This window comes from Penicillium bovifimosum (assembly GCF_028826915.1).
Source record: "Penicillium bovifimosum strain IBT 22155 chromosome Unknown utg000002l_segment0_segment0, whole genome shotgun sequence".
NCBI lineage: Eukaryota > Fungi > Ascomycota > Eurotiomycetes > Eurotiales > Aspergillaceae > Penicillium > Penicillium bovifimosum.
This window is the reverse complement of record NW_026622711.1, coordinates 1,250,726-1,275,817: the sequence shown is the minus strand read 5'-3', so window position 1 is coordinate 1,275,817 and position 25,092 is coordinate 1,250,726. Positions and strand designations below refer to the sequence as shown.

Genomic DNA, 25,092 nt, shown 5'->3' with positions numbered 1-25,092 from the left:
GGCCGGCGCCCGGAGGTTGGTATGCCAGCAACGGAGCCCAGTTGTTGAACGAATAGCACTACGATTGGTATCACACGGGCATTCTCGTGTTTGGTAGAAACTCAAGGGCCAAGGCCCCTTACTGTGTAAGGCACAGCAAGCAGGTGACCCTGATATCCGTGAATATCCCACGTGACCACACAAACTCTAGCAAGCCAGCAGAGTACATCTACAAAGGATCATCTTCATCTAACACACTTGTCGTACACAATGAGGCCGCCGAGACCCGTAGTGCGCAGCGAAGAGGACGGACTCGCTGCTTCATTGTCGGCGTTCCAAGTCCAACCCGACGATACACTGTTGATGATGTCCTCAAGATCCTCAACTCCGTCTCAGCCAGAGAGGCCAACCCCGCCATCCCCGCAAGAACCTGTCCCAGCGGTTCCTGCTCCCCAGCTTTACCTAGGCGTAGTTTCCGCCCTCCAACAGCCCCACTTCAAAATATCCCAATCCGAAGTCCAGGCCACGACAATGGAACCGGAACCGACACCGGAACCAATCATCGCCCCGATCAACACTCCACCCCCGCCAACCGCCTTTACGCAGGAGCCGATGCAATCGCGCGTAGCTAACGATGGATGCCGCCCTGATACATCTTGGGACACTAGCGATATCGGCGTGTTCGACCCAGACAACTTGAGCGCCCACGCGATCCAAGACGTCAACGGCAGCATCGTTTACCACGATGTCTACGTGTGGATCGACCACATGCGCGATCTAGTTCATGTCAAGTCTGAGCAGGTCGTACGCTTCAACATGCCTAGCTGCTTCCGAGGGGATGCTTTACCCTGGCGGGACATCGAACTTACCCGTTTGGAGAGAGAAGAGGTACGCACGCTGCCGCTTGAAGAAGGATGGTTCTCGCTCTTGATCCAACGCTTCAAACCGCCCCGGTATGACGCGAGAAGACGGCTCGAAGAAACCACATACACTTGGGGCGATGTACGCGCAGGAAGAGAACCGCGTAAATACGCGCAGGACCTGATACGCTATGCACGCTGCGCCGGCGAAACCGACACATACACCATTCTAACCCGGATGCGCAAAAATATCGATCCAGGATTGCGAGGTAACGTCATGTTTCCCAAACCAGACACAACGCGTGCGCAGTTCCTACAGCATCTGGACCATAAGTTCGACGACTGGCTGGCCCTAATACACCAGAGGGATAGCAAGGCCCAGGCCCGTCAAGAGCAACAGACCCAACGTGCACAAAACCCCTGGGAACATCAGCAACCTCGCCCCTACGGGCCCCCGCTCCCCCGGAACAACCCAGAAGCTAACCAGCAAGGCCCTCAGCCACAGTACCAGCGCCCACGGGTTCCTAGGGAACAATATCGGCAGATGTCCCTGCTGGAGCGGCAAGACCAGGCCACACCAGCACAGGCCCGTTCGCCAGCGACAAACCCGCGGCAGCCGCGGCAACCAATCGCCAACCGTCCATACTACCAACAGAACGATCGACAGATTGCTCCGCAGAAGGGCCATAACCCCAAAATGCCCTGGAACCAGCACCCAAACGACGAGGTTTATTACGATCTACTGCCCGCTGACGACGACAGCCAGGATGATTACCCCGAGGCCGATGATGATATCGGTAATGAACCAGTATTCAACGACAAGGAGATTGTGATACTATCATACACCATGGTCGACGTTCCTGTCCGCATGCGACAGAGCCTACCAGCTAACAGGAAGTTCGTCTTCACGCCAACCGACACACGGTACATCTTGTCCAGCTACATCGTGGACGATAGCTTCACCTACATACCTGTCACAAATTACACTGACGAGTCCTTGACAGTCGAACAGGGCGTCTGCTTGGGTGATATCACAGAGGCAACAGAGGCAGACTGCAGACCGGTCTACCAACTGTAGTCGGCCCAGCCACAGCCGCGCTAGCATCCAATGCTGAGCCCCACGAGCACCTTTTCGCGCGGCTAAGCAACCCACCGATCTGGGAGATTACCCACGGCTCAAGAGCCGGTAACACTTGAGGAAGGGTCATCATTTTTTTTATCGTACGGAATATGCATACTACCATTTTTCAGCCCTTCGGACGAGGACTTTTCGGGAACGGGAGTGACCCGTGATATTTCACGTAGCCAAGATACCTTTAGCTAGCCAGCAGAGTAGATCTACAATAGATCATATTCATCTATCGCACTCGTCGTACCCTGCCTCTAGTTTCGTGGCTACTGTTGAGCTGTGCCTTTCGTATCGCCCGGGTTAGAATATCGGGTTGCCGATGGATCTCCGGTCGAGTCCGGGTGATGACCATTTGTTCTGTCATTCCCCATATTGCTTGTACTTTGTTTATTTCACGATGTGGGTTAAGCCGTGTGCCTTGTCTTGCCATCCTCCAAAAGGTGGAGGCTGCGCAATAACAGTAATCCTCAAGGGTGGAACCCAACGACGTCATCACCAGGAACCCCAACATCTTGGCCGACGTGGACAACGTCGAATGAAACAAGAACATGCCAAAAATTCACTGCTGCCTACTCAGAACACACGAATTGTACGATTCTCCACTTCCACTGTCATACCCTGTCATCCATCTCGATCCGAGAAAAGAAAGATCAGACACCCGAAATCAGCCCTACGTCAGCTTCAGCCCTACGACTTACCCCGATATTACCGCATTATCCCATACGGCCATACCTATTCGCCCCCCCTCCCCAACATTGAATTCATTCCCGGACGACATATACTCCCACTTGAACACAACAACAAGCACGCCATGACCGAGACACCCCCGACCGACTCGCTGTACTTGGATTCCGACGTTGCGCGCGAGCAACGGATGCACGCGGAGGCCGAAATGGACGCCAATGCTGCCATCCAACCCGACGAACAGGAAGGTTTACTCGGTGGCGTGAAGAATAAATTCGACTCGACGGCTACCGGAAGCTCGATTTCGGAGTTTGGGAGCACAGTCAGCAATATTGCGCAGGAGAAGGCTGGTGCGGCTAAGGATGTCATTATGAATACTGCTGTGCCGGCTGCACAAGGGGCATTGAATACTGTGCAGGGGCATGTTCGGTCTATTTCTGGTGGGAAGGGGACTGAGAATATGGTTTCTGAAGGTTTGTTGGTTTCTATGCGTTTTTGCTTGCACGAAGTGGTTATTTGGATGTTGACGGTGGCTGCTGTTCTTTAGATCCTGACCCGAGATCACACGAAGAAGACGAAGTCATCGATAATATGAGCAACGAGCAGATTTGTGACTTTCTGCGAGAGAAACATAGGAGCAACAAGCTTCCCCCGACGACGAATTAGGTTGTTTGTGGGACATGTTTTGGCGTTTTGAATCTGGTTCTTCATTGACTGGAGGTTTGGAAGTGTTTCGATGGCGAAGGAACAGGTAGGCAAGGTTTTTATCAGTCTCGGCTGCTGCTCGGGCAAATAGCTTTCTCTGTGCCCGTGGTGTATTGGGCATTGCGGATGTCACAATGTCTTCTATTATGTAGGGGACAGGATCCTCGTTCTTGCTTGAATATGTTTAATTAGATGTCACTGAGACTGAGTGTATTATCTCAGTGAATTGTCACAAATTATACTATCCCACAACCCGATGTACATGGTGGTTTACAGAGCCGCCCGGAATCCTTGGTCCAGGGCGCGATCAAGACCCAAGAAGTCAGCCACCTGACCTAGGTGATCAACGCCAAAGAAGCCCTCGGTCTCGCCCTTTGAATTCGTGCACTCAAACCACGGTAACCCAAAGGCTCCGGAATTGAAAGCCTGGTCAGTATTCGCGGTCAGAAGGGCCTTGATGTCCGGATTGTTCACCTGCAAGAGTTAGCCTGCTTCCTTTCTTTCTTGTGGTCACATCCCCAGTGATGACCGCCAAGAAAAGATGAACTGTATTGCACTACACTTACAGCAGCCACGATCTCCTGTGTCTCCTTCTTTCCAAGGACACTCTCAAACAAAGGAATGAAGCCATCCGCCTCGCCAACAGTCATGTCACCATCCACCCACACAGCCTTGTAAACCGCCGCAAGTGCTGCAGAGAGCCTTTCAGGCGCTTTCTGAGAGATTGCGCACATTGCACGCTGCACAGATAGCGTGCGGAAGGGGAAGCCTTTTGGGAAGCCCTCGATAATGGGAACTTTGAAGTACTTCGCCCATCGCACCCGCTGCATGCCCAGGTAATCCTTCTTGTCTGACAACCAAAACGATATTCAATAAGCGTCCGAGGTCAGATATTCATGCGGGTTCCTGCTTACTCTTGACATTGATAGGCGGGCTGTTACCACATGCATTCATCAGTCCTCCCAAAAGGATGGGGACGTATGTAATGTCACATTTGGCAAAGGCGGGGGAGTTCTACAATCACCTCAGCTTGAGAATCAAATGGATTATGGTTTTAGTAGACGTACCTGCAAGACATAGAAGCCGATGTAGGCAAAGGGGCTGACGACGTCGACGTAAAGCGTGATCTTGGGACGCGACATAGTGGAACCTGGGGAATTTAAGGCTTTAAGCTATGCAACTAACCCGATGCGATGGACGGTACCAAGGATCTGGGACTATAAAGTGAGAAGGGAATCAGAAGAGGAGTTGGAACTTGGGTTTATATTTGAGGTTTAACGAGGTCGAAAGCTCCTTGATCGCCGTCCCGCAATTCTATCGGCTTTCATTTGGGCCGAGGCTCAAAGGATCCCGTGAAAAAGGGTCTTGCCTTTTTGGGCCGACCCCTGAAGCTCTGCATGGCTTCATTGAGAAGATTATATGAACAAGAATGAATTTCCAAGTAGTAGCATTTAGCAATACACCTAGTAATGTACGCACTTTATTGATCGATCGTCCACTAGCTACATTATCATTGCGTCGGTAAGAAAGTGCGCGGCACATGGGGCTGTCCCTCGAAGGGCTCCAAGAACACATGACTAACCCCTAGTATCAGATACCTCACATAACTAGATATCTCTGGAGTGGCGTCTTCCAATTCAAATTTCATCAAAATGCGCTCACAATGAAGTAAAACAACGCCTAGGCCAAGTGTGCCACCGCCGCCACACCGTATAAGAGACAGCCAAAAACCTCAACTTCCAAACTTCTCACTCCATTACCAACCTGCCAAACCGATTGGAATCAAAATAAACACCTACCACCATAACACAAAATGCGTTCCCGGTCCCCAAGCCTCAACCGCTCTAGAGATCTCCCGTCTGATCACGAGCAACACCAAAAGTCTGACAATACCACCGACCACTCGGTCGTCACCAACCGCGGTGCGCCGGCGCGTCATTCTCGTCGTCAACGATCCGAGTATCGGTCATGGACCCGGGCAAGTGATCAACCGACTACGGGGACGACGGGATCGAAGTATCGGTCGACTTCGAAACATTGAGCGGACTTGGGATATGGCTGGCTGATAGGTTCGATGTAAGTGGCTGATGGTTTGTGCTTGGACTGATTGTATCAAGGGCCTTTCTGACAGTTGGATGCAGCTAACTACTTATAGGTTTAAGACCTGATATCCTAGGACATTCCCTTCATTGCATTGTACAGTGACCAGTTCCAGGATACCTACTAGTAGTTGGCTGCAATGCAGAGATGTAAAAATCAGGCGAGGCTTCCAATGTAGTGGCGCTTGGATATGGATGTAGGTCCTCTAGACGGGTAGTTTCTGGGTGGTGAAAAAGGAGATATGTAGGTATGCATGAGAATTGGTACAATTCAAATTGACTGCTGTTCAATTCTCTTCCTGGTATAGATCATCCATAACACCCAAAGTTGAGCTCAGCCCATAAGCTCATAGTTGTTATCTCAGATTGGATGTCTTCAAAAAGATGCTCCCTGATCACATGAGTACCTATACCTATATGCCAAATTAGAACAAGGAGGCCATGGGAAAGCGAATGAAAATCCCAAAGGATGGCAGATGTGAAAGAATACATACAGCCAAGTCTATAGCTTGATTTGTAGTCTTTCTACTGCTTATTCTCCTGCTACAGAAGTTGCCTCGTTTCATGCGCCAGTCCGATCATTTCTCGAAAGCCCTCATAACGGCAAGGCCAGCCACAGAACCGGATGCAACGCGGTTGTGACCTAATGGATTACTAGTCAGTATGTTGCATCTAACGCAGGGGAAAGTGTGTTGACATACCACCATATCGAATGCGTTCCCATCTGACCTTCTTCACAATCTCGGTGCCACCCTTGTTGATCTCATTCTTCCAGATCTTAACCTCGCTTGGGTTACCGTCTTCAGTCTTGACATACACCAAAGATCCAGGAGCATGTTTGAGATCCTTGCCCGTGGCAGCCTCCCAGACACGGCGCCCTTCATACCAGGGAATTTCAACATCATCGAAAGAGTGAACAATGGTCAGATCGAGGCTCTTATCAGTATAGTTGGTATTCGAAGAGTCCGAGCCCCCTGGGCTGACGCCAGTAAGGCGTGCCAATCTCGCACCCGTATCCCAATGATCCACAATGTGACTCAATAGCCACTGTTGGGCGCGGGGATATTGGATCAGAGGTGAAAGCATAGGCGGCGTGAGACCCTTCAAGCTATAAGACTGGATGACGTTCGACAAGCTGCTAAAGGCCGCCAGCAAGACCACACCGGCAAAAGGCTCGGCATTCTTGATGGCTGGTTGTAGAGCTGACGGGTTGGATGATCCAAACGCAAACCGTTCTGCTACTGCGGTTGTGACTGCAGTTCCAAGACTCTGGCCCATAATGACGATTCGAGAAGTGGGGATGTTGTATGCTCCCGCTGTGAGGAAGTTGATTAAAGCAACACCGTCGGTAATAAGACCTTCTTCAGAGGGAGACCCAGTGCTCACGCCAAAGCCACGATAGTCAATTGCAAAGACATGGACTGGGTTCGACGGGGTAGATAGGCTCAGCATGGTATTGTACGTGGCAGGGCGTTGAGCAGAGCCCAGGTGTGCCGCATTCCCATGGACTTCATTGCTCATATGTTAGCCTGCTTCGGGTACTGGAGCATCAAACAATTTGTGACCTACAGCTTACAACAACTCTAGCATTGGGGTCATCGGCGAGGAGTCTGTGGGCAACTGTCTTAGTGTAATCCTCTGCTGGGCCGGAGGTCGGATTCTCCATCAGCTCCTGTTCATGTTCCAGGCAGAGGTGCAATGGCATCAAGTGCCAGCCATAAAGCGTTTCATTGTCAGGGGTCACCAAATGGAACGGTTGGACTTGGGTTCCTGTGGGAGCCGGTCAATCTAAACACATCAAAAGTCCACATTGGAAGGAGCTTCATACTCAAGAAACCAAATTGTTCAACTTGATTCACATCTTGCCATAAGGTGGGATTGATCTTGTTTGCATAAAGGACACTGTGTTATGTTAGCTCGTTAAGCGCAGCGCCGGATGTCGAGTTCCATACAAACGTTGGACCTCTGGGAAGGTCAAGGAGCAGACAAAGAGCACATATACCAGTCCAGCAGCCGCCAGAGACCAGTACGCCTTCTTGAAAATTGGCTTGAGCTCGACCATCTCTTCTATAATCGGGAGTTGAAGTGATGAGGGTTGACAGCCACTTGGGGGCCTCCTAAGGCTGGACGGAGGTAGACGGAGGAGAGCCGGAGCTGATAAGCGGCTTTATCACGTCGCGCATTTCTCCTCTTCCACTCTCTCCATCCCCTCCGATCGCTCACTAGATGTCCTCTAACAGTCCATCTTGGGTATTATCGTTATTATCTCTCTGAACCCGCCATGGCCGAAAAGCGCAAGCTTCCAGCGCGCGAGCGACGCGAACCGGCAGCCAAACGACGTGTCTCCGAAGCCACGCCGCAGTCTCACAGGAAAAAGGCGCCAACTCCTCGCGCTCCATCGCCTGAACTAGTCGATGCCCCGTTACCTACGAAGATAAAGGATGGTGACCCCTTGCCAATCGTTCGCACGCGACAGCCGATCTCTCTATCTGACAGAGAGTATCAGTCTATCGCAGAAAGGTTTGACATCGCAACCCCGATGAATGTGATGCAGACAACTGACATTATCTGTGTGGTTCAAACAGCGCAGTTCTTCTGGCTTCCCTCGAGCGATCGAAGAAGAAGTGGCTCAGTGATGGAGTTCTCGTTCGATACTACACAAAGCCGAAGAAGACGAAGCGTGAACAGACTGAAAAGAACAACCCCTCGAAGGATACGATGACGAAAGTCGGGCCCTGCGACGTTACGATCGGTCCCCATTTCTTTGACGCTATGATTTACGTTGTCAAAGACCCCAGTGCTCCGCCAGCAATCCAATACGCTCCCCAGCAACGACCGATGGTGCACTATGGCCACCCTAATCACTTCCAACAATATCGGCCGTATTCCACCCCCAACCAGCAACGGCCCGCACAATTTTCTCCTGTTCCTGCCGGTCGCACCGGCTATCCAGGCGGCCAGAACCCGTCTCAGCAATCTCGTACTCCGAATCAAGCCTCTCCACACGGCCAAAAGCCGCCACAAGGGCAGAAGGGCCAACCTGCCAAGCCTAGCCCAGATCCTGTGATTCAAATGCTGGCTACAAGGGCAGCCGCAGACCCCGAACTCAAGGCATTGATGCGCGTCGTGGCCTCGAGCCAAGCATCGCAGGAACAGTTACGGGCTTTCCAAGCACACATCGACGAACTCAACGCCATCATCAAGGCTAGGGAACAGCAAGAACAGCGACAACAATCCACTACTGCAACGCCTCCTGCAACACAGTCAACGCCCACGCCACAATCCCAGCCCCAGAAAAAGCTGGGCGAGGCGAAGCCAGTGTCCCAGGAGCAACCCCCACAAAAGTCGCAACCACAGACACCGGCCCAAGCCCCATCAAGTCAGCCTCAACCTCCTGGGAGTGCCACTGACACGGCTGCGAGCATCAAACAAGAGTCCTCAGCCACGACTCAACCTACCCCCTCCGAGCCAGCGGTGCCAACTCAACCGGCAACACCTGCTCCTGCAAACACCCCTGCCCCGACCCCACCGGGAAATACTCAACAAGCAGGGGCCCGACCCGGCCCGCCATATCCCCCCTACCCACAACCCTCCTATGGGTCACAACCTCAGCTCCAATCTAGACCACCGCAATACGGCACTCCCGCCCCCTTCCCACGCCAGACACCAATTCCTTACGTAGCACCAGCCCCTGCTCCGAAGGTAAACTACAAGTCTGTCGTCTTCGAATTCACCTCTCCCTTGACTCCATACGGAAGCAGCACATCCGGCCACGCCGGCTCAGGCGACCGATATCTCTTCCCCGAACATACCATCCTAGAATGGCTACCCGCCGAAAACACAGTCATCGCCTCATTCCTAGTAGTGCGAAAGGTCGCCCCAGGCACACCATTCCCCCTCGAGACCCCCTCAGAAGCCGGTAACTCAAAATCCAAGAGCAAGGCAGCACCAAAAACCAAAAAGGCCGATCCAAAGGCCAAAATCGACGGCAAAACACCAACTGGTACACCAGCCCCGACCCAGCCAAGCACACCCACAACTGCAACACCCCAAAAGCAAGAACCTTCTGACCAAACGGGCATCGCAACCCCAAATGCTCCCACAAACGAGGCTGATATGCAGGAATACTGGCAACCAGTGACATTCCGCATCCACGCCCCAAACGCTAAAATCCTCGAGCCTCTAGCGCGCGTCGTCAAGCCCGCCGACGAAGTCCGCAAATACATGAACGATATCATGGACCGCGCCGAGCGTGCTCCGGATGGATACTTGGCCCTGCGTCTTCCTCGTGAGGAGGTACAGGCAGAACCATTCGAGAAGGATGGCACACCCGCTTCTGCTAATGTTGGTTCTGGGACCCGTAGCCGGCTTTCCCGTGTTCAGCTCGCTGGCGATGAATCTGACGTGGAGACTTCTGGTCAAGAGTTTGAGGAGGATGAGGAGGAGTTGAAGGATTTCTATGATGCGCCGAGTGGGCTGCCTCCGTTGAAGGTGTAATGGTTGTCTTGTACACAAGACGGTGCGTGCGGGGGGTTCGTGGTGTGAATGTGGGGATATTCATGATTGTCTCGAGGTCTGTTTCTGCATGCATATATAGTTTTGACTTGTTGAATGTACGATTATGGTATTCTGATGTTCTGCGGCCTTTGCTTTGTCCTGCGGATGCAATATATGGTTTCAATCATTAGGTCCATGACCAGAACAGTAACTCCTTAGGCACACAGTTGACATTAATATACCCAACAAGCAACAGTTTTCAAGGCAAACATGCTCAATTCAGAGTCATACCGAAAGACTAATACAAAGAACATTCTCAAGACATCCCTCCACGAGCATACCTCGCCTCATCCCCGATGATGCCCGCCGTCTCCAGAAGCCACCTAGCACTCTCAGCGGCCGAATCGCCCGCCCCAGCCTTAATATTGATATTCCTCCGACGCTCCGCTTCCCGCGCCTCAAACTCCCACTTCGCCCGCTGTATCTCAATCGCACTCATACTCGGATCTGCGGAGAAAGAGCTATCCTCTGGATCAGGGACAATACCCCAGATCTCTAGGGTGTACAGATCGAGTTTTAGATTTGTCGGTCGATCGTTGGGGGATGTGTTTGCAGCCGGCAGGAAGACGCCGTCGTGTCCGATGGGTGCGGCATGGAGCTCGGCTGTTTCCATGTCTGCATCGATGATTAGGCTGCCGGCTCCGTGTGGGGTTGGTGCTTTTTGTTGCGTGCGGGACTGGGCGGGGATTTGGCAGCCGATTGCTATGCCGGTGGTTGTTGAGAAGTAGGCTGTTGGGGTGTTGACTTTCTTTACGGATGGGGAGGGGTTTCCTGGGAGAAGGAGGTGTTTGGGGGATAGTTGGAAGAGGCAGGGGAGGAGGTCGGATGGTTTGTGTGTGGTTGGAATTGTTGTGGAGGTTTTCCAGCACTGGGGGATAAAGGCGCCTAGTGTTACTAGCTCCTCACTCGATGAGTCTGAGAGTGAGCCTTGTAGGATGAGGAGAGTTGCGGATTGCCAAGTTAGGACGTGATGAGAGAAAGATGTTAGGGAGGAGCCGTGGGCACTCGTGGAGAAAACGGGGTGTAATTTGACACCGCTGCGGAGAAGGTTGAGACCGGCTGATGTCGAAGGGAGGAAGAATGAGAGATGGGCGTTGAGGGTTGGGTTCAGTATGGACGACTTAAAGCTCCCCGGAAGGGTAAGTGAAGCCGTTGATGGAAGAGTATTTTCGCTCTCATCCTTCTCCTGTTCTTCAGTCTCAGTAGCTAGGCCTTGTTGGCGGCGTTGAGACAGATTCAAATTCTTGCTGAAAAGCATGTGCTCGAAAAGAGCAGTTAGTGGTTCGAAAAGATACGGCAGAGACAGCGATATCGTTTGGGCGAAAGCCTTGTACGATATCCCTCCGTCGCTTTCTTCTGGTGAAAAGGCCGCGAGGATACTGTCCGCCTCCTTTTGAACCCCTTCCATCCGCTCGTCCAGACCATTTGTGTAAATCTTCAACGACTCCAAGGGATTCAGTGGTGCAATGACCAGCAGCAGCATGACCAAACGGCGGAACGTATCCACAGAAATCCTCGTCTCATAAACAGTCTTATCAACCCGGCAATCCTGCTTAAATACCTCAATTGCATCAAGAGACTCCAATGCCGCAAGTGCAAGATCATCATCCTCGTCTTCATCGTAATCATCATCCGCCGGTTCATCTACCGAGAACCCAAGCGCATGTGAGCTGCTAGCCGCGGCTTCATTGTCCTCGGCCTTTGTTTCCTCATTATTTGCAACGGAAGGCTTCCGTCCTACATCTGCCAAACTGCCAAATAGTAGCTTGATCCGGTCCTTGTGTCCCCGCTTAAGCGCTTTTTCGTAGCGCTCAGTCAGGAGAACAACGACCTTGACCATAGCCTCGAAGGTGAGAACACTCGGCGCGAGCGTGTTCTGAAATGGGAATGCGCCTAGATAGGAGACCATACGAAACAGCACTGGACCCGCGTCTAATGCATGTTCCTGTGAAGAGGTGTAGATTCCATCTGGAATGCCGAGGAAGTCTGAGAGGGTCTTCTCATTCCAGTATCGCAAGCCTCCCTGCTCTGAGGCCCGAGAGAAAAAGTTGTCCTTGAAATGCGTGAGCTCTAATGGTGTGAAGCATTTTGTGGCGAAGCGTTCGGCCAGGATGTGGCTCAACTCCTCTGTTTATCGTTAGACGCAACAATTTCGACGTGGTCAACTTCAGCTCGTAGTCGGCTCCATGATTGCTTAGACTTTAGAAGACATGATGTGCGTATATTGTGCTATCATATGTTCCTCACGGGCTAAGAGTTAGAACTGACCTGGTGACGATAAGCCATGCTCATTCGACTGACCTGCCCCCATCGTTGATGCGGGGACGACCCCACTGCAGGTCTACGGATGCAGAAGATGCAGACCTGAGGTCAAACCAAGCGTTTAAGTGGTCCAGTGGAATGAGGCCAAATGAAATTGAGAAATTCCGAAGGCCTCTTAGCCTGATAATTGCGAAACTCTGTCGAGGTCAACAAGAGTACGTGAGAAGGCGGGCAGCACTTAAGAGCTCCATGGGACGATGTCATATGGTTGCCTGAGGCAAGGAGCTCTAGACCCGCGGGGAGCTAAATATAGCTGCCTGAGGCAGTCAATTCTTAACAAGAGGTTACAGTCGGGCAACATCAACGTAGTGAGAGATGCGATTCGGATCACGATATCTTCGTTATACAATACAATCCCTGTTAATTGTTATGTGTTCTGATCGCTAGCAAGATACAAGACAAAGAAATTCGTTTTCGGGGTATCCGTCGCTCAGATCTACTAGCCAAACCGTCAAGCCTACAGCATGACGATGCCAACGCCTCCCATCTTTGACTCGTCGGGCAGATTCTTTTCGTTGATTCCACCGGGAATAGGCGCAGCGCGGTAGTTGTACAGGTAGAAGTGGAGCTGACCATCACCGGCGCCGAACTTGAGCTGCTCAAGGAAGAGCGGGTTGTCATGCGAGGTGAGAGCGTTGAAGACGTCGAATCGGGCCTAAAAAAGGAAAGCTGTCAGAGTAAATAATAAAGGTTGGAGGTTTTGCAACGTACCTGCTTTGCACAGATCAAGATATCGTGTATCAAAAGTTGCAAGCGCTCCTTGAAAGCCTTCTTGTCATCAGAGAATGCGCTTTCGGTCGCGTAGTAGTAAAGGTAGGCGGCATGGACAGAATCGTGCTTGGGGTGGTCGATGACAGTGGACTCGAGGTTGTAGAACGAGGCGAAGTCGGTGATCTTGTGTGTCTCCGGGTCCTCGGCAACGTATGACCAGACAACCTGGTCCTTGCCGGGTTGCTTCTTGTAGACCAGCCAGTGCTCGATCTCTTCCCGGGTAAAGGCCTGGTTCATGTCAAAGCGGCGCATGTATCGCTCCAGTAGATCGTAGACGGCATCAACGTCCTTCATCTCCATAGGCCGCAGCCCTGGTGTTGATGTTTCGCTAGGAAGATGGTTCTTGGTGATCATGCGAGCCTTGGTTGAGCCGTGGGGCAGAGGCGAGAAGCCCACCTCGTAGAGCTTCAACCAGTCCAGGGAGCGATGGTAGTATCGGCACGAACTGACTGGTGTCGGAAGGATAACACCACCGGTGTAGATGGCCTGGAAGATGCCCTCAACATAGCAGCGACGAGTAATCTCCTTGATCAGAACCGGTGTAAGACGCTTGGAGCGTAGCTTCTTGTGGATGCAGAGGAAGTTGATCTCCGTAACCTTGATGCGCTCACCACGAACGCGAAGCTCAGTGGGGACGCCGCAGATGGAGGCAACTAACTTGCGCGACTTGGTGGCGCGCACGCCAACGTGCCATTCCTTCTTCCATCCTGGGGACATGAGGGCCCTATATGTATATCATTAGCTGTATGTTTGGGGGAGGTACCAAAGGCTTAAGAGACGTACCAATGCAGGAAGGATTGCGAATAGCTGAAACGGAACATGGCGTTGTCATCCTCCACGTAATGATTGTTCAACAATTCATATAGCTCCTTCAGCTCCTCCGCATTTGTCAGATCGAGGGTGCACCACTCGAATCCCTCAATGAGGGCGCCGGGAGTCTTGGACACCTGTTCTGGGTCAATCATCTTGATAGGTCCCTGGACAATCTCCTTCTTGCCAGCATCCTCAAATGCAGGCACCGGCTGTGTCTGCCAGAACTTATAAGACGCCATGTCCTTCTGGTTCTTGCCTCCAATTGCCAATCCAGTGAGCATCTGCGAAAGGTCCATGTTGTGCAGTAAGGCCGCAGCCTGATCTTTGTCCATCGCGGCGAGCTCTTTCTTCAGGGCGGGGTTTTGATCAAGGAGTGCGGAGGCGAATTTTGCGGGGAGTTTCTTTCCAGCATCTAGTATCCGAATGTCAGTAGCTGCGCAACTGCGACAAGTGCGTGTCTGGAGGGGATTGGAGGAGGACTAGTCAGGTGAAGGATACCTTTACCCGAGTCAGGTGGAGTGCCAGACTCGTCTTCATTTCGCTTGGGCGCTTTGCCCTTCTTGTCGCTAGAATCCGACATGATGTGTGTGGGTTGTTGAGGAAGGAGGAATTGAAGCGGGCCCCACGTTTCAGACGCCGCGGAGGTGGGGTCCAGCTGCCAGCATACCACCATACCGCCCACGGCCGTCGACCTTGGGAGTTAAAGCGCTACTCTACACAGTACATAGAATGCCGTAGATGCTAATTATGTATGGAAGCAAATTGAATACATAGATGACAGGTTTCGTAGATCAATAAGTTATGGTATTATTGGCTATCCGTGCCGAAAGACCCCTGTTGACGAACTAACCGCACCGCATATATGTAAAGTCTGTGCATCATATACACAATAGCACATCTGGAACCTTCGAGAATGCTCAGTGAACATGTTATATATTGGTGAACTGTATTGGGAATCGAAGAATTGTTGAAATCCGCAAAAAAAAAACACCTCTAGGTCCACTCTATGCAAAACCAAACCAGATCTCAAGTGTTGATACATGAATAAAAGAGTCATCGTAGCTCCAGGCTACTAACCGTGGGAGAATCATGCGTCAGTGGGTGGCTTGGTTTCCACCACGTCGAGGAATCCGCCGACCAAATGGATACTGCCGGTGACGAACGTCATGACCGGGGCCTCATCCTTTTGCATGACCTTGCGTTCTTGGCCTGCAACTTCGCGGGCGAAGTCAACAGCCTCCTCAATAGTACCAAATACATGAGTTTGTGCGAGGGGATCGATGGCATTCCACTCCACGGCGAGGGATTTTTGGACTCGCAAAAGCTCGAGATCATCAGCATTTGTATTCATGCTGACCAGATCAGGCCGGAAGCCTGCCTGTTTGTAAGTGATGTTGGTGCAGAAAAGGGCGTGTGTGAATGGGGTATCATGTCCCAGGGCGGCGGCGAGAGTCTCGTGGAGAGCACGAGCAAGAGCTGTGCTGTCACGAGTCTGTTGGTTGAAGATCAAGATCCGTGTCTTCCGAGCGGCGATGTCTTCGGACGATGAATCAGCGAGGATTCGCGACGCAAACCACTGACCCGCCAGACGGATACTCTCCAAGGTATGCCCGCCATCGATATACCAGGAGACGTTCTTCTCGAATCGAGTCTCGCACCGGCCACCTAGGCGGGCTTCTTCGAGGCCGGTCTTGAACTTCGCCGGGAGTGGATCCTCCATGATGTTTTCCGGGACATCTACACCAGTGCAGCGCAAGAATTCTGCGGCACCAGCCACTGCCACGGAGGCGTTGAGGTACTGGAAGTCTCCAGCCAAACCAAGGGAAACATTGCTGCTCTCGGGACGGAGTTCGGGGTGGTTAGCCACTATTTCTAGCTGGGTACCAGCCTCCTCAGCACGCTTGGTCAGAACTTCTTCGGCACTCGGGGGTTGTGGTGCTGCGAAGCCTTTGGCGCCAGGCTTGGCAATACCACCCTTGTGCCATGCGATCTGCTCGATGGTATCTCCAAGCATCGCCGTGTGATCAATTCCAAGACTTGTGATCACAGTCACCTTGGGCTGCGGGATGACGTTGGTGCAGTCGTATTGACCACCAATTCCACATTCGATCACTGCGGCGTCCACACCCTCGCTCAGGTACGTATGGAATGCCATGAGTGTCAAGTACCGGAAGTATTGCGGTTTTGTGCCCGGTTCCGTGGGATTTCGGCCTGCTGCTCTAGCAGATTCCTCAAGGCGATCCCATACTTCGAAGAAATAACGCGCAAATTGCTCCTCCGACAATGGGGAATTGTCGATCTTTATGCGCTCGCGGGCGAACCGGAGGTGGGGGGAGGTATAGAGGCCGATCTTGTGAAGCTTCGGGGGTGGGGTTGTCGTCCTCTGCTTTGGTGTATTGGGAGAGAATGGTGGAGATGAATGAGGAGGTCGAGCCCTTGCCTTTGCTGCCGGCGACATGAACAGCGTTCAACCGGTTGAGGTCGGAAGGCTAACTCTCGAACAATTCCAAATCAGCTTTGCTTTTCAAAACACAAATCCCTGCCATTGGCGCACCTTGTATCCGATGCGCTGCAACCACTCCACTGTCTCCGGGAGTGAGCGCTCATTCATCTCCTTCCTCGAAACGGATTTCCGAAGCTCTTCCACAATCGCATAATTAGTTTGCAAGGAGTTCAAAGAGGCGATCGCAGCCTGGTTCAGTCAAAAGTCAGCACATGCTTTACTTTGTGGTAGTATTGGCATCATCGCAAAGCCGATCTCGGCTTACCTCATATGTTCGAGTCATGGTGGGCGAGCAAGTTGAAAACCGCCGTGCGCCTGATTGCCAGCGAATAGAGGTCAAAAGCCCTCGCATAGACAACTGGGTCCCTTGCTTGCAGTTTCGAATAAGCAAGCTGGGTGTTTAAAGGAACCCCGGCAGCTCTAATGTTTGTCGTTCTCTGGTTGCACCCGCTCTCCTCGGGAAACCGCTCGGCCTCTGACCGGGAAGATCACGTGCCATTATGTTCCAACGACATATCAGGCTGAGCTCAAAAGTCATTCTACTATGTAAGTGATATGGATACAGTACAGGATTGAGACTGGAACAAAGTACAGTCACTACAGTGCTATTCAAAATTGGAATCATACAGCATACAAGACTGAAAATCAGGCTATGCAGTTAGTAAAGCCTGAATTGCGTGGTCTAAACTCTAAAGCCAATACACTGCAATAGCAAGTAAATGAGTTGAATTTATTGAGCTACCTAAGGTTCGTTATGTAGACAGTAGGCACAGATCTCCCGAGAGTAGAGGCACCGAAAGGAAGGGATGTGAAGGGAAAGAAGGTATCCGCAGACGAAAACACCACGGTGCCCCTGGAATTATGGAATAGAGCATCCGTATGAAGAACCGAAGAATGTGACTCAATCAAGGCCACTAACACTTTCATTGCTGGCTTCACCGTGATGGGTTGATATGGAAACGATGGTGGACTAGGCGATTCGTGAAACGATAGCCGGTGGCAAGTTGCATAGAGAGGTAGATTTGAGGATACGAGTCATCCGTGAGAGTTACAGCGGTGTTAATTGTAGGTAGCTGCCATGATGCACGAAGACAGGGCGGATCATAGAAAGCCCACGGGCATGGCCTCAAGATGATGATCAACACGGGGGTAACCACCGAGAGATGGTTTGTCTGGGCTGCGTTGAGCAAGCCCACGAAGGTCAAGATGAAAATGTGACGTACATATGACCAGTCCAACCCCGTCGTCCAACCCTCCTCATAGCCGTCCGATCGTCACAGAAAGGGCCAAAGGCCCATATTGATAGACGGGTTGCATGGTTAATGGTGGTTGGTGGTCAAGATGAAGCAGAGATGCAAAAACCAAGGAGGCAAAGAGCCATTGCTTGGCGTGGTAGACAACAGGTAGTCATGATGATGGTCCAAGTATCGGGAGGCCCATGAGTGCGGATGATCGATCTTTTGACTGGTTGTCAGGATATAGATTCTTTTGTGGCAGCACAACCAATATTAACTGGCGGCTAGAATGCAGAGGGCCCTCAGGAGGAGGGGCATGATTCTTGTTGGTTCGTCGCAGTGGTCAGGATGGCAGGGCCGAAGATTGAAGTTTCTTGTTTAACGGTGTGACACTCGCAGTCTATGCGGATGCCAGAAGGCTTGTTGGTCAATGACGTCGGTATGAGTGCCCAGAAAGGCCAAGTCGACAAGGTCCGTAGGGGGATAAGACGTGGTCGGTCAATGGTGGGTGGTGAATGGTAAGGAGATGGTGAGAAGCCTGTTGATGAACAGGCCATGAGGGAATTCCCATTTGAGAGCAGGGTGGATGATTGAAGGCCGGAGTGGACAAGCCCGTTGGTTGTGGTGGTGAGTTGTAGATGATGACGGTTAAGAAGGCCATAATCGAATGGTTCGATGGCAATGTCAAGTTGCTGATGGATAAGTGGTAGATGGAGGAGTCAGATAAACAGGTAGATGGAAGGTTGGTTTCAGTAAGTAGTGACGGTCATAGATAATATAGGTATCGAGGCCTGGACGGCCGGTTGGTTGATGGTGTTCAATGGCGGTTGTTTGATGACGAAGAAAGATGGCAAGAAGGCTATGATAGGAGGCATGGCAGGCAGCCTGTTGAGGGAATCGATATGATGGTGGGTGTAAGAGGCAAGATGTGAAGGTCAATTGATAAATAGGCGATTGTGTTTAGTAGCAGATGGTCGAGGATGAGATATTGATATGAAGGCCAAATTGAGGGGCCGTAGAGTAAGATGGCAAGAGGGTTTGAGCGGAGGCATAACGGACAGTGGAAATGGTTGTTGATTATCGGTGAGAAGATGGGGACAGTAGGTTGATGGCTTCTGGAAATGCTAAGAAGGTCTGATGACCTTGTAAGGGATTCTCCAGATGGAGGGTGGGACAGGCAGTGGAAATTGTTGATGGTTGATGATCAGGCGAAATTGGGAAGGGCTCAGTAGGAGCAGTGGATTCAGTGGGGTAGGTTGCCCAATCCAGTCTTCCGATTGTCCTGAAGCCGTGAGGCCCGCCACGGTGAGACTGGATATAGGTGAGCGGAGTAGAGTTGGTAGAGTGATTTGGTTGTTGTTGGGTGGCCGCGGTTGCTATACTCAATCTCCCGACTGCCCTGAAGCCATGAGGCCCGCCACGGTGAGACTGGACATAGATGAGTGGATGGTTGAGTGGGGGTAGTTCCTATATCGGTCTCCCGATTGTCCTGAAGCCGTGAGGCCCGCCACGGTGAGACTGAATATAGGTGAGTAGCGATGGTAGAGTGGTTTCGTGGTTGCGGTTTGGTGATTGCGGTTGCTATATCCAATCTCCCGATTGTCCTGAAGCCATGGGGCCCGCCACGGTGAGATTGAATATAGGTGAGCGGAGTTGGTAGAGTAAGGTGGTTGTTGTTAGGTGGCCGTGGTTGCTATACCCAATCTCCCGATTGCCCTGAAGCCGTGAGGCCCGCCACAGTGAGACTGGATATAGGTGGGTAGAGATGGTGGAGTGGTCTGGTGGCAGCGGTTCCTATAGCCAGTCTCCCGATTGTCCTGAAGCCGTGAGGCCACGCCACAGTAAGATTGAATATAGGTAAATCTGGTGGTGGTTCGATGGACGTGGGTAAGTTGACGTGGGTGAGTGGTAGTTACCACATCCAGCCTCCCGATTGTCCTGAAGCCGAAGCCCGCCACGGCGAGGCTGTATGTGGTTGAGTGAAAGCAACTTGAATGTTAGAGGAACGTCGTGACAGCATAGCATGGGTTGAGGGATGATCAGAGCAGAAGTAGAACGTGGAGAGACATGAGTCATAGACAGCATGCCATGGCACGCCGCATCTTGTCAATGTCATGGTGCACCATGACTGAATGTATGACACATAGAGGTGGGAGGTCCCTAAGGTAGGTGAGGTAGGTGGCGAGAAGTCTCTATGGGTAGGTGCCTGATGAGGGACGGGAAGGGTAAAAGGAAGAGATATGTGGAAGGAAGAGAAAAAAATAGAGAAGAAGAGGAGGAGGGGGTATTTATACCCTACTCCTGGCTGAATTGAACGAGGAGGAGCGTGGGTTGTGCCTTCCGTATTTGGAAAGGAGTTCTTCTTGGATGAGAACTGAGAAGGGGCGTGGATGGTTCCTTCCCTTTCACTGCAGACCCAAAACACTTGTATCACGTCCAGTATTGATCAGGTAGTGCCGAGGCCTAAATATGCAGCAAGAGGCAGATAGAAGGCCCGTTAAGAGCTTGACGTGGTGAACAACCTACCTAGGTGGTTGTTGAACCTAGGTATCCATGGATGCGATATTCCATGGGACGAAGGGCAAGTTCTTTGGAACTGATATACATGGAACCTCACAACCTAGGTTGAGGCTCAACTCGGGCCGTGAAATAAATCATCCATGGAAGTAACACTTTAAGCGAGTACCTAACTTACCTGTAAATGTTAACTATATAAAAAAAGTGAACAGGACATGGATGTGTGCAGTACTCTTTCTAGATAAAATATCAACAGTTTCTTCTGTCCAGTTGTCACCTCAGTATCCCTAGGTTGTGGGTGTCGAAGCTTCCCACCAACTGGCAAGACTCCAGTCAATTGGCAACCTACTCCTCCGCCAACTGGCAAGTATTCTGCCAACTGGCAAATGGTATAATCCTACGAATGCAATATCTCTACTCCGTACCGTACCCGCTAAGAGACTAAATAGTATTAGGTTATAGTCCCATGATAGGTAGCTACTTCGCCTCCAGCTCGGGCTCCAGTCTGAGCCCAAGCCCAGACTATTGCGAATTAGTTCTGTCTAGTAGGTATCTGTGCCTTTGAGCTTCCCACACCCTTCGTTACGTTTCACCAACCCCTAGTTAATGAACTCAAGATACCTGCTATATAACCCAAAAATGACAATCCATTGTCTACAAATTCTGGACACAAGAGTTTACAGTGAAATGGATGCCTTCTTTACACATTGATGCCAGTAGTATTTGAGGTGTTTTCTGTGTTGGTTAGAGATTCTACCCGACCTCTTGGAGACTCCGAGCGGCAGGAATAGCGGAAGCGAAGCCACATATCACGACCGCAGCATACAGCTGGGACAAGTGTTTCAAGCAAAGACAGGGTGTAACCGAACAGAAGGGCAGGATGAAGAAAGGAAATGCCGACGGGCTCGTAGAGCGAAGCAAACGCCTGGAATGGTAATAAAACATACAGCCATAGACTATAGAGTATGACGAGCAAAGTGTCCATGGGAAGAAAGGGCCCAAAAACACCTGTATCGGAAGAATACTACTCGATCCTGGTCTTACCCTCCTCCAAAAACACAAGACGGGCATTGCTAATGCCACGCTGGTGTCGTCTGGAAGGTAACCATCTGCCAATTATAGGATCAGATCGTGCTTTAATGAGAGCATCCTGGTATCCCTCAGCCCCAGCAACCGGCGTGTTAAGTTTGGGCCAATTGACCTAATGAGAAAGATGCTGGTCAGATAAAACTTCAAGTTTTGTTGGAATGGGAATGAACTTACATAAAGCATGCCATGCCCATGCACGAAACGGAAGCAGTAAGCTGCCACTAGTAACCAGAAAATGACGAAGAGACGAAGTGGCCAGACCGTAGAATCAGGCAATCTTCTCGTCAGAAGCGCCACCAGAACCATGAACACACTAGCAGCGAGGACATATGGAACAGACTGGATGACAAGTGGGCGCTGGTCAAGGAATAGCTGCATATTGGCAAAGGTTGAGTCCGACGGGAGGTAGGTGCCCAAAAATACATCAAATCCATCTTGTCGGGGGCCGTCCATGAAGTTATTGCGTACATATCGAGTAATGGAGTTGTTCAAGTCTTGTAGCATGCCAGCGCGTGTACGCTTGCCAGTCCGAGTGAAATCAGTCTTCAGGGCACCCGTGCCAGAGTAGGACTTGGACACGACATCTGCATTGTCTGCCCAAATATTTCGGAACAGATCCTCAAACTCCCGATCATCGTTGGCGTTTTCCCCCGGACGAAGAACGCCTGCATCCATGAGCTGCCGTGTGACAGCCCACCGTCCAAGCATGCTCTGTACTACGTTGGTGCGGTCCAAGCAATCCATACAGTTCGTTCGAACAACACTCGTCTGCGTAGAGCGAGTATCCAACTGCCCACCAGGAGCACCAGGACTCTCCACTCCACGGAAGTAACCGCCTTGAGACAGCCCATCGTTCAGACGGCCCATGAGCAATTCTGCGCGATGCCATTTGAGGCCCTTGGTCTCGTTGTGGAAATCAAAGTACACATAGTGCAGGCGATCCATCTCTTTCTGTTTGAACTCTGGCTCCAAGACGTGCATCTTTTCGGAGGTGTGGTCATCAGCCTCCGTGCTTTCAGATGAGGAGGTGACTAATGTGCGAACCAACTGCTCGTATGCCCGTTTGATATTCTCCTCTCTGCCCTTCTGATTGACCAGGTTGACCAGATAGTTCTCCCCGTAGATCCGAATCTGTTCAGAGAAATGCTTCTGTGCAGCTTCCACGGAAGTTTCAACCCCTCGAACCTGGAGTTTGGGTGTGTACTTCAGGTCGTTGACTTCGGCCCAGAACACGGGGACGCTACCTCGGGTTTGCACAAAAGAGTACACTTGGAGGTCCTGTCCAGCTTTGCCACTAGTCATTGATTGACCTCCGCCGAATCCGGAGAGCCCACCCGTCGAGTCGTTCAGTATCACAACCTGTTCAGTCTCATTGTAGTTCGAGACGTTGCCTTCTTCATCGATTCCGCGGGAGAAGTATCTCGTTCCGGCTCTGTGTCTAGATCGCCGGGTAATAAGCGCGAAGGTGAAAGAGGTCGATTTAACTCGGGCAGGAGTAATGCGCATCATGCCAAACATGACGGGTAAGATATAGGGATCGGCGCCTGGCTGAGGACCATAGCGAATTCCACTGGTGTCGTTTTGCCCCAGGCTGAAATCGATCAGGTCGGATTGAATAAAGCGGTTCCAGAAGAAGCGATCGTCGGCACCCTTCCACATCGGAACATCAGAAGGCTGTTGCGAATGTCGCTGAAAGCTGTTGGTAATGTCTAGCGAGTATGAAAAATACATAGGTCCCTTTCGAAGCAAGTCTTTCACCAAGGTGAGATAGGCATCTTCGTCGGTGTCATGCAGCGGTCGTTCTCGCATGGGGAGGAACTCGGTTCCGGCGACTTTGTAGACCATATGACCGCGCAAACGTCCCATCGGCTGGGCTTTGGTAATAACAATGATGTATTTATCTATGCCAGTCAGCGCAACCTCCTGAGTTTCTGTTTGCGATGCTAATTACCGAGCTTTAGCTTAAGAATTCCAAGAATTCCTGCAATACTGGAGATGCGCTTAGCGCCTGGAAGGGGGCCATCGTTCAAGCGTAAATCGCCAGTTGGTCGGTCGACGACTAGAGTGGGCGCCTGGCGTGATGAAGGCGATGTAAAGGCATAGTGGGAAGGCGACGCATGTAAGTTGATATCCCTGAATGGGAGAAGGGGAGGAGTCATAATGAAAGCAGACCCTTCACAATGAAGGTCAAGAGAGTGAGAAGAGCAATGAGCAACAAAATGAAGGCATGTAAAGTCTTTAAATCCAAGTCACAGTTCCCGAGTCCAATAACACATGACAATCAACCGCGGGAACTGGAAGGCACAGCGGACCACTGTGGTCTGTACGCAGCCACACCGCCCCGCTGCTCGTGTGGCTGGGCCTTCCGTCATCTATTCCTGTCTGCCTGAGACTACAGGTGCTTGAATCTTTATTGTACCCTTGGGATCTTCTGTTTCTTTCCATTTGTCTATCCAGCTCTTGGGACTTGGAATTCATAATCTAGTTACTCGACGTTTCATCTACCTACTTTGTTCAACCTTCCTCCCTAAAACCCCATCCTCTCCTGATCATGGCTTCCAGACAAGCACCAGGAGCCCGCCCGGGCACAAGATTCGCCCAGTTCAAGCTCGTCCTTCTTGGTAAGTGTCAGCTGTGTATTCGCCTTGTTGATTTGCTTGAATGATCTTTTGGCTGACATTCCGTGCTCGCAGGAGAGTCCGCCGTCGGAAAGGTTTGGGATACCACCTGCGATCTTCTTTAACAACCGCTGACTTGACCGCTATCTTTCAGAGTTCGCTAGTTCTCAGATTCGTTAAAGTGAGTCTTTGAAGATGCCTATATCGTCTACCGCGGTTAGCCGGTCGTACTTGGATTACCAAAATGCTAAATGATCGGCTTAGGACCAATTCGATGATTACCGCGAGTCGACGATCGGAGCCGCCTTCCTAACACAGACCATTTCACTCGACGATAGCACCACAGTGAAGTTCGAAATTTGGGATACTGCGGGCCAGGAGCGGTATAAGTCGTTGGCTCCGATGTATTATCGAAATGCCAACTGCGCCGTTGTCGTCTATGACATCACTCAAGCTGTACGGTCCAGTACTTCATGTTTTTGATTTCGTTTCCAGTATAGAAGCTGACAGTCGAATCTCCGCACAGGCATCGCTAGACAAAGCCAAGTCATGGGTGAAAGAACTGCAGCGCCAAGCAAACGAGAACATTGTGATCGCCCTAGCAGGTAACAAGCTCGATCTCGTCACAGAGAGTCCTGATAAGCGAGCGATCCCAGAGGCCGATGCCGAAGCCTATGCACGCGAAGCTGGCCTGCTATTCTTCGAAACCTCCGCCAAGTCCTCGATAAATGTCAAGGAGCTGTTCACTGCGATCGCCAAGAAGCTACCTCTGGACCAGGCCGGACCTCGCAACATGCGGGCTGCCCCTCGGCCTGGTGTCGACTTGCGACCAGAGGCCCCTGGCACCCAGGGCGCCGGTGCGTGCAATTGTTAAACAGTCATCCGATCATATTCCCCCCTCTGCTATTGCACTCTCGCCTCAGTCTCCGTTCACGAGAGAGCGGAGACTTCACCTCTTCAACATCGTTCAACGGTGGTATACCTCTGTGACTATGATTTTACCAATGTCATTCGATCGGACTCCAGCGGCATTGCCTACTCGCTGTGGAGCCGATAGATACACTCTCGGTCCATGCTCGATCTAGCTCTCTCGAGTTTTTTCTTCGTTCTTTTGCTCTTGCTCATACTGCTCAACCGAGGCCCCACAGGTCCATTATTGGCAGCAGGGTTTGACTTTGATTGACGCATGTGGAATTTGGCTTTAGAAACGC

The 25,092-nt window shown here is 51.4% G+C and overlaps 11 protein-coding genes across 11 annotated transcripts; 5 read left to right on the top strand and 6 right to left on the bottom strand.

Moving 5' to 3' along the window:
• Window positions 1-249: 249 nt before the first annotated feature.
• N7515_001687 (uncharacterized protein) lies at window positions 250-1,917 on the top strand (the record flags this gene model as incomplete). The annotated part of the gene is made up of 1 exon (XM_056662431.1): window positions 250-1,917. The coding sequence occupies one exon, from the start codon at window positions 250-252 to the stop codon at window positions 1,915-1,917; it is 1,668 nt and encodes a 555-aa protein (XP_056524544.1).
• An 862-nt stretch (window positions 1,918-2,779) lies between these two features.
• N7515_001686 (uncharacterized protein) lies at window positions 2,780-3,318 on the top strand (the record flags this gene model as incomplete). The annotated part of the gene is made up of 2 exons (XM_056662430.1): window positions 2,780-3,125; window positions 3,200-3,318. 2 exons carry the CDS (start codon window positions 2,780-2,782, stop codon window positions 3,316-3,318), a joined length of 465 nt encoding a protein of 154 aa, XP_056524543.1.
• Window positions 3,319-3,627: 309 nt separating this feature from the next.
• On the bottom strand, window positions 3,628-4,499 carry N7515_001685 (putative 2-hydroxychromene-2-carboxylate isomerase; the record flags this gene model as incomplete). The annotated part of the gene is made up of 4 exons (XM_056662429.1): window positions 3,628-3,831; window positions 3,924-4,207; window positions 4,272-4,371; window positions 4,425-4,499. 4 exons carry the CDS (start codon window positions 4,497-4,499, stop codon window positions 3,628-3,630), a joined length of 663 nt encoding a protein of 220 aa, XP_056524542.1.
• Window positions 4,500-5,170: 671 nt separating this feature from the next.
• Window positions 5,171-5,398, top strand: N7515_001684 (uncharacterized protein; the record flags this gene model as incomplete). Its single annotated transcript, XM_056662428.1, has 1 exon — window positions 5,171-5,398. One exon carries the CDS (start codon window positions 5,171-5,173, stop codon window positions 5,396-5,398), a length of 228 nt encoding a protein of 75 aa, XP_056524541.1.
• Window positions 5,399-6,034: 636 nt separating this feature from the next.
• On the bottom strand, window positions 6,035-7,608 carry N7515_001683 (alpha/beta hydrolase; the record flags this gene model as incomplete). Its single annotated transcript, XM_056662427.1, has 5 exons — window positions 6,035-6,099; window positions 6,158-6,964; window positions 7,026-7,226; window positions 7,285-7,358; window positions 7,409-7,608. Coding segments are annotated over 5 exons (1,347 nt in total), but the record flags the coding sequence as incomplete, so codon positions are not given.
• Window positions 7,609-7,737: 129 nt separating this feature from the next.
• N7515_001682 (uncharacterized protein) lies at window positions 7,738-9,953 on the top strand (the record flags this gene model as incomplete). The annotated part of the gene is made up of 2 exons (XM_056662426.1): window positions 7,738-7,976; window positions 8,042-9,953. 2 exons carry the CDS (start codon window positions 7,738-7,740, stop codon window positions 9,951-9,953), a joined length of 2,151 nt encoding a protein of 716 aa, XP_056524539.1.
• A 316-nt stretch (window positions 9,954-10,269) lies between these two features.
• N7515_001681 (uncharacterized protein) lies at window positions 10,270-12,324 on the bottom strand (the record flags this gene model as incomplete). Its single annotated transcript, XM_056662425.1, has 2 exons — window positions 10,270-12,140; window positions 12,282-12,324. 2 exons carry the CDS (start codon window positions 12,322-12,324, stop codon window positions 10,270-10,272), a joined length of 1,914 nt encoding a protein of 637 aa, XP_056524538.1.
• Window positions 12,325-12,792: 468 nt separating this feature from the next.
• Window positions 12,793-14,499, bottom strand: N7515_001680 (glycylpeptide N-tetradecanoyltransferase swoF; the record flags this gene model as incomplete). Its single annotated transcript, XM_056662424.1, has 4 exons — window positions 12,793-12,990; window positions 13,047-13,830; window positions 13,890-14,331; window positions 14,418-14,499. 4 exons carry the CDS (start codon window positions 14,497-14,499, stop codon window positions 12,793-12,795), a joined length of 1,506 nt encoding a protein of 501 aa, XP_056524537.1.
• A 507-nt stretch (window positions 14,500-15,006) lies between these two features.
• On the bottom strand, window positions 15,007-16,774 carry N7515_001679 (tetrahydrofolate synthase; the record flags this gene model as incomplete). The annotated part of the gene is given in 5 exon segments (XM_056662423.1): window positions 15,007-16,166; window positions 16,182-16,218; window positions 16,241-16,408; window positions 16,474-16,611; window positions 16,688-16,774. 5 exon segments carry the CDS (start codon window positions 16,772-16,774, stop codon window positions 15,007-15,009), a joined length of 1,590 nt encoding a protein of 529 aa, XP_056524536.1.
• Window positions 16,775-21,198: 4,424 nt separating this feature from the next.
• Window positions 21,199-23,422, bottom strand: N7515_001678 (putative phosphoinositide phosphatase (Sac1); the record flags this gene model as incomplete). The annotated part of the gene is made up of 3 exons (XM_056662422.1): window positions 21,199-21,375; window positions 21,438-23,164; window positions 23,215-23,422. 3 exons carry the CDS (start codon window positions 23,420-23,422, stop codon window positions 21,199-21,201), a joined length of 2,112 nt encoding a protein of 703 aa, XP_056524535.1.
• Window positions 23,423-23,814: 392 nt separating this feature from the next.
• On the top strand, window positions 23,815-24,755 carry N7515_001677 (Rab family GTPase; the record flags this gene model as incomplete). Its single annotated transcript, XM_056662421.1, has 5 exons — window positions 23,815-23,884; window positions 23,957-23,976; window positions 24,036-24,062; window positions 24,146-24,337; window positions 24,408-24,755. The coding sequence occupies 5 exons, from the start codon at window positions 23,815-23,817 to the stop codon at window positions 24,753-24,755; spliced, it is 657 nt and encodes a 218-aa protein (XP_056524534.1).
• Window positions 24,756-25,092: the final 337 nt, after the last annotated feature.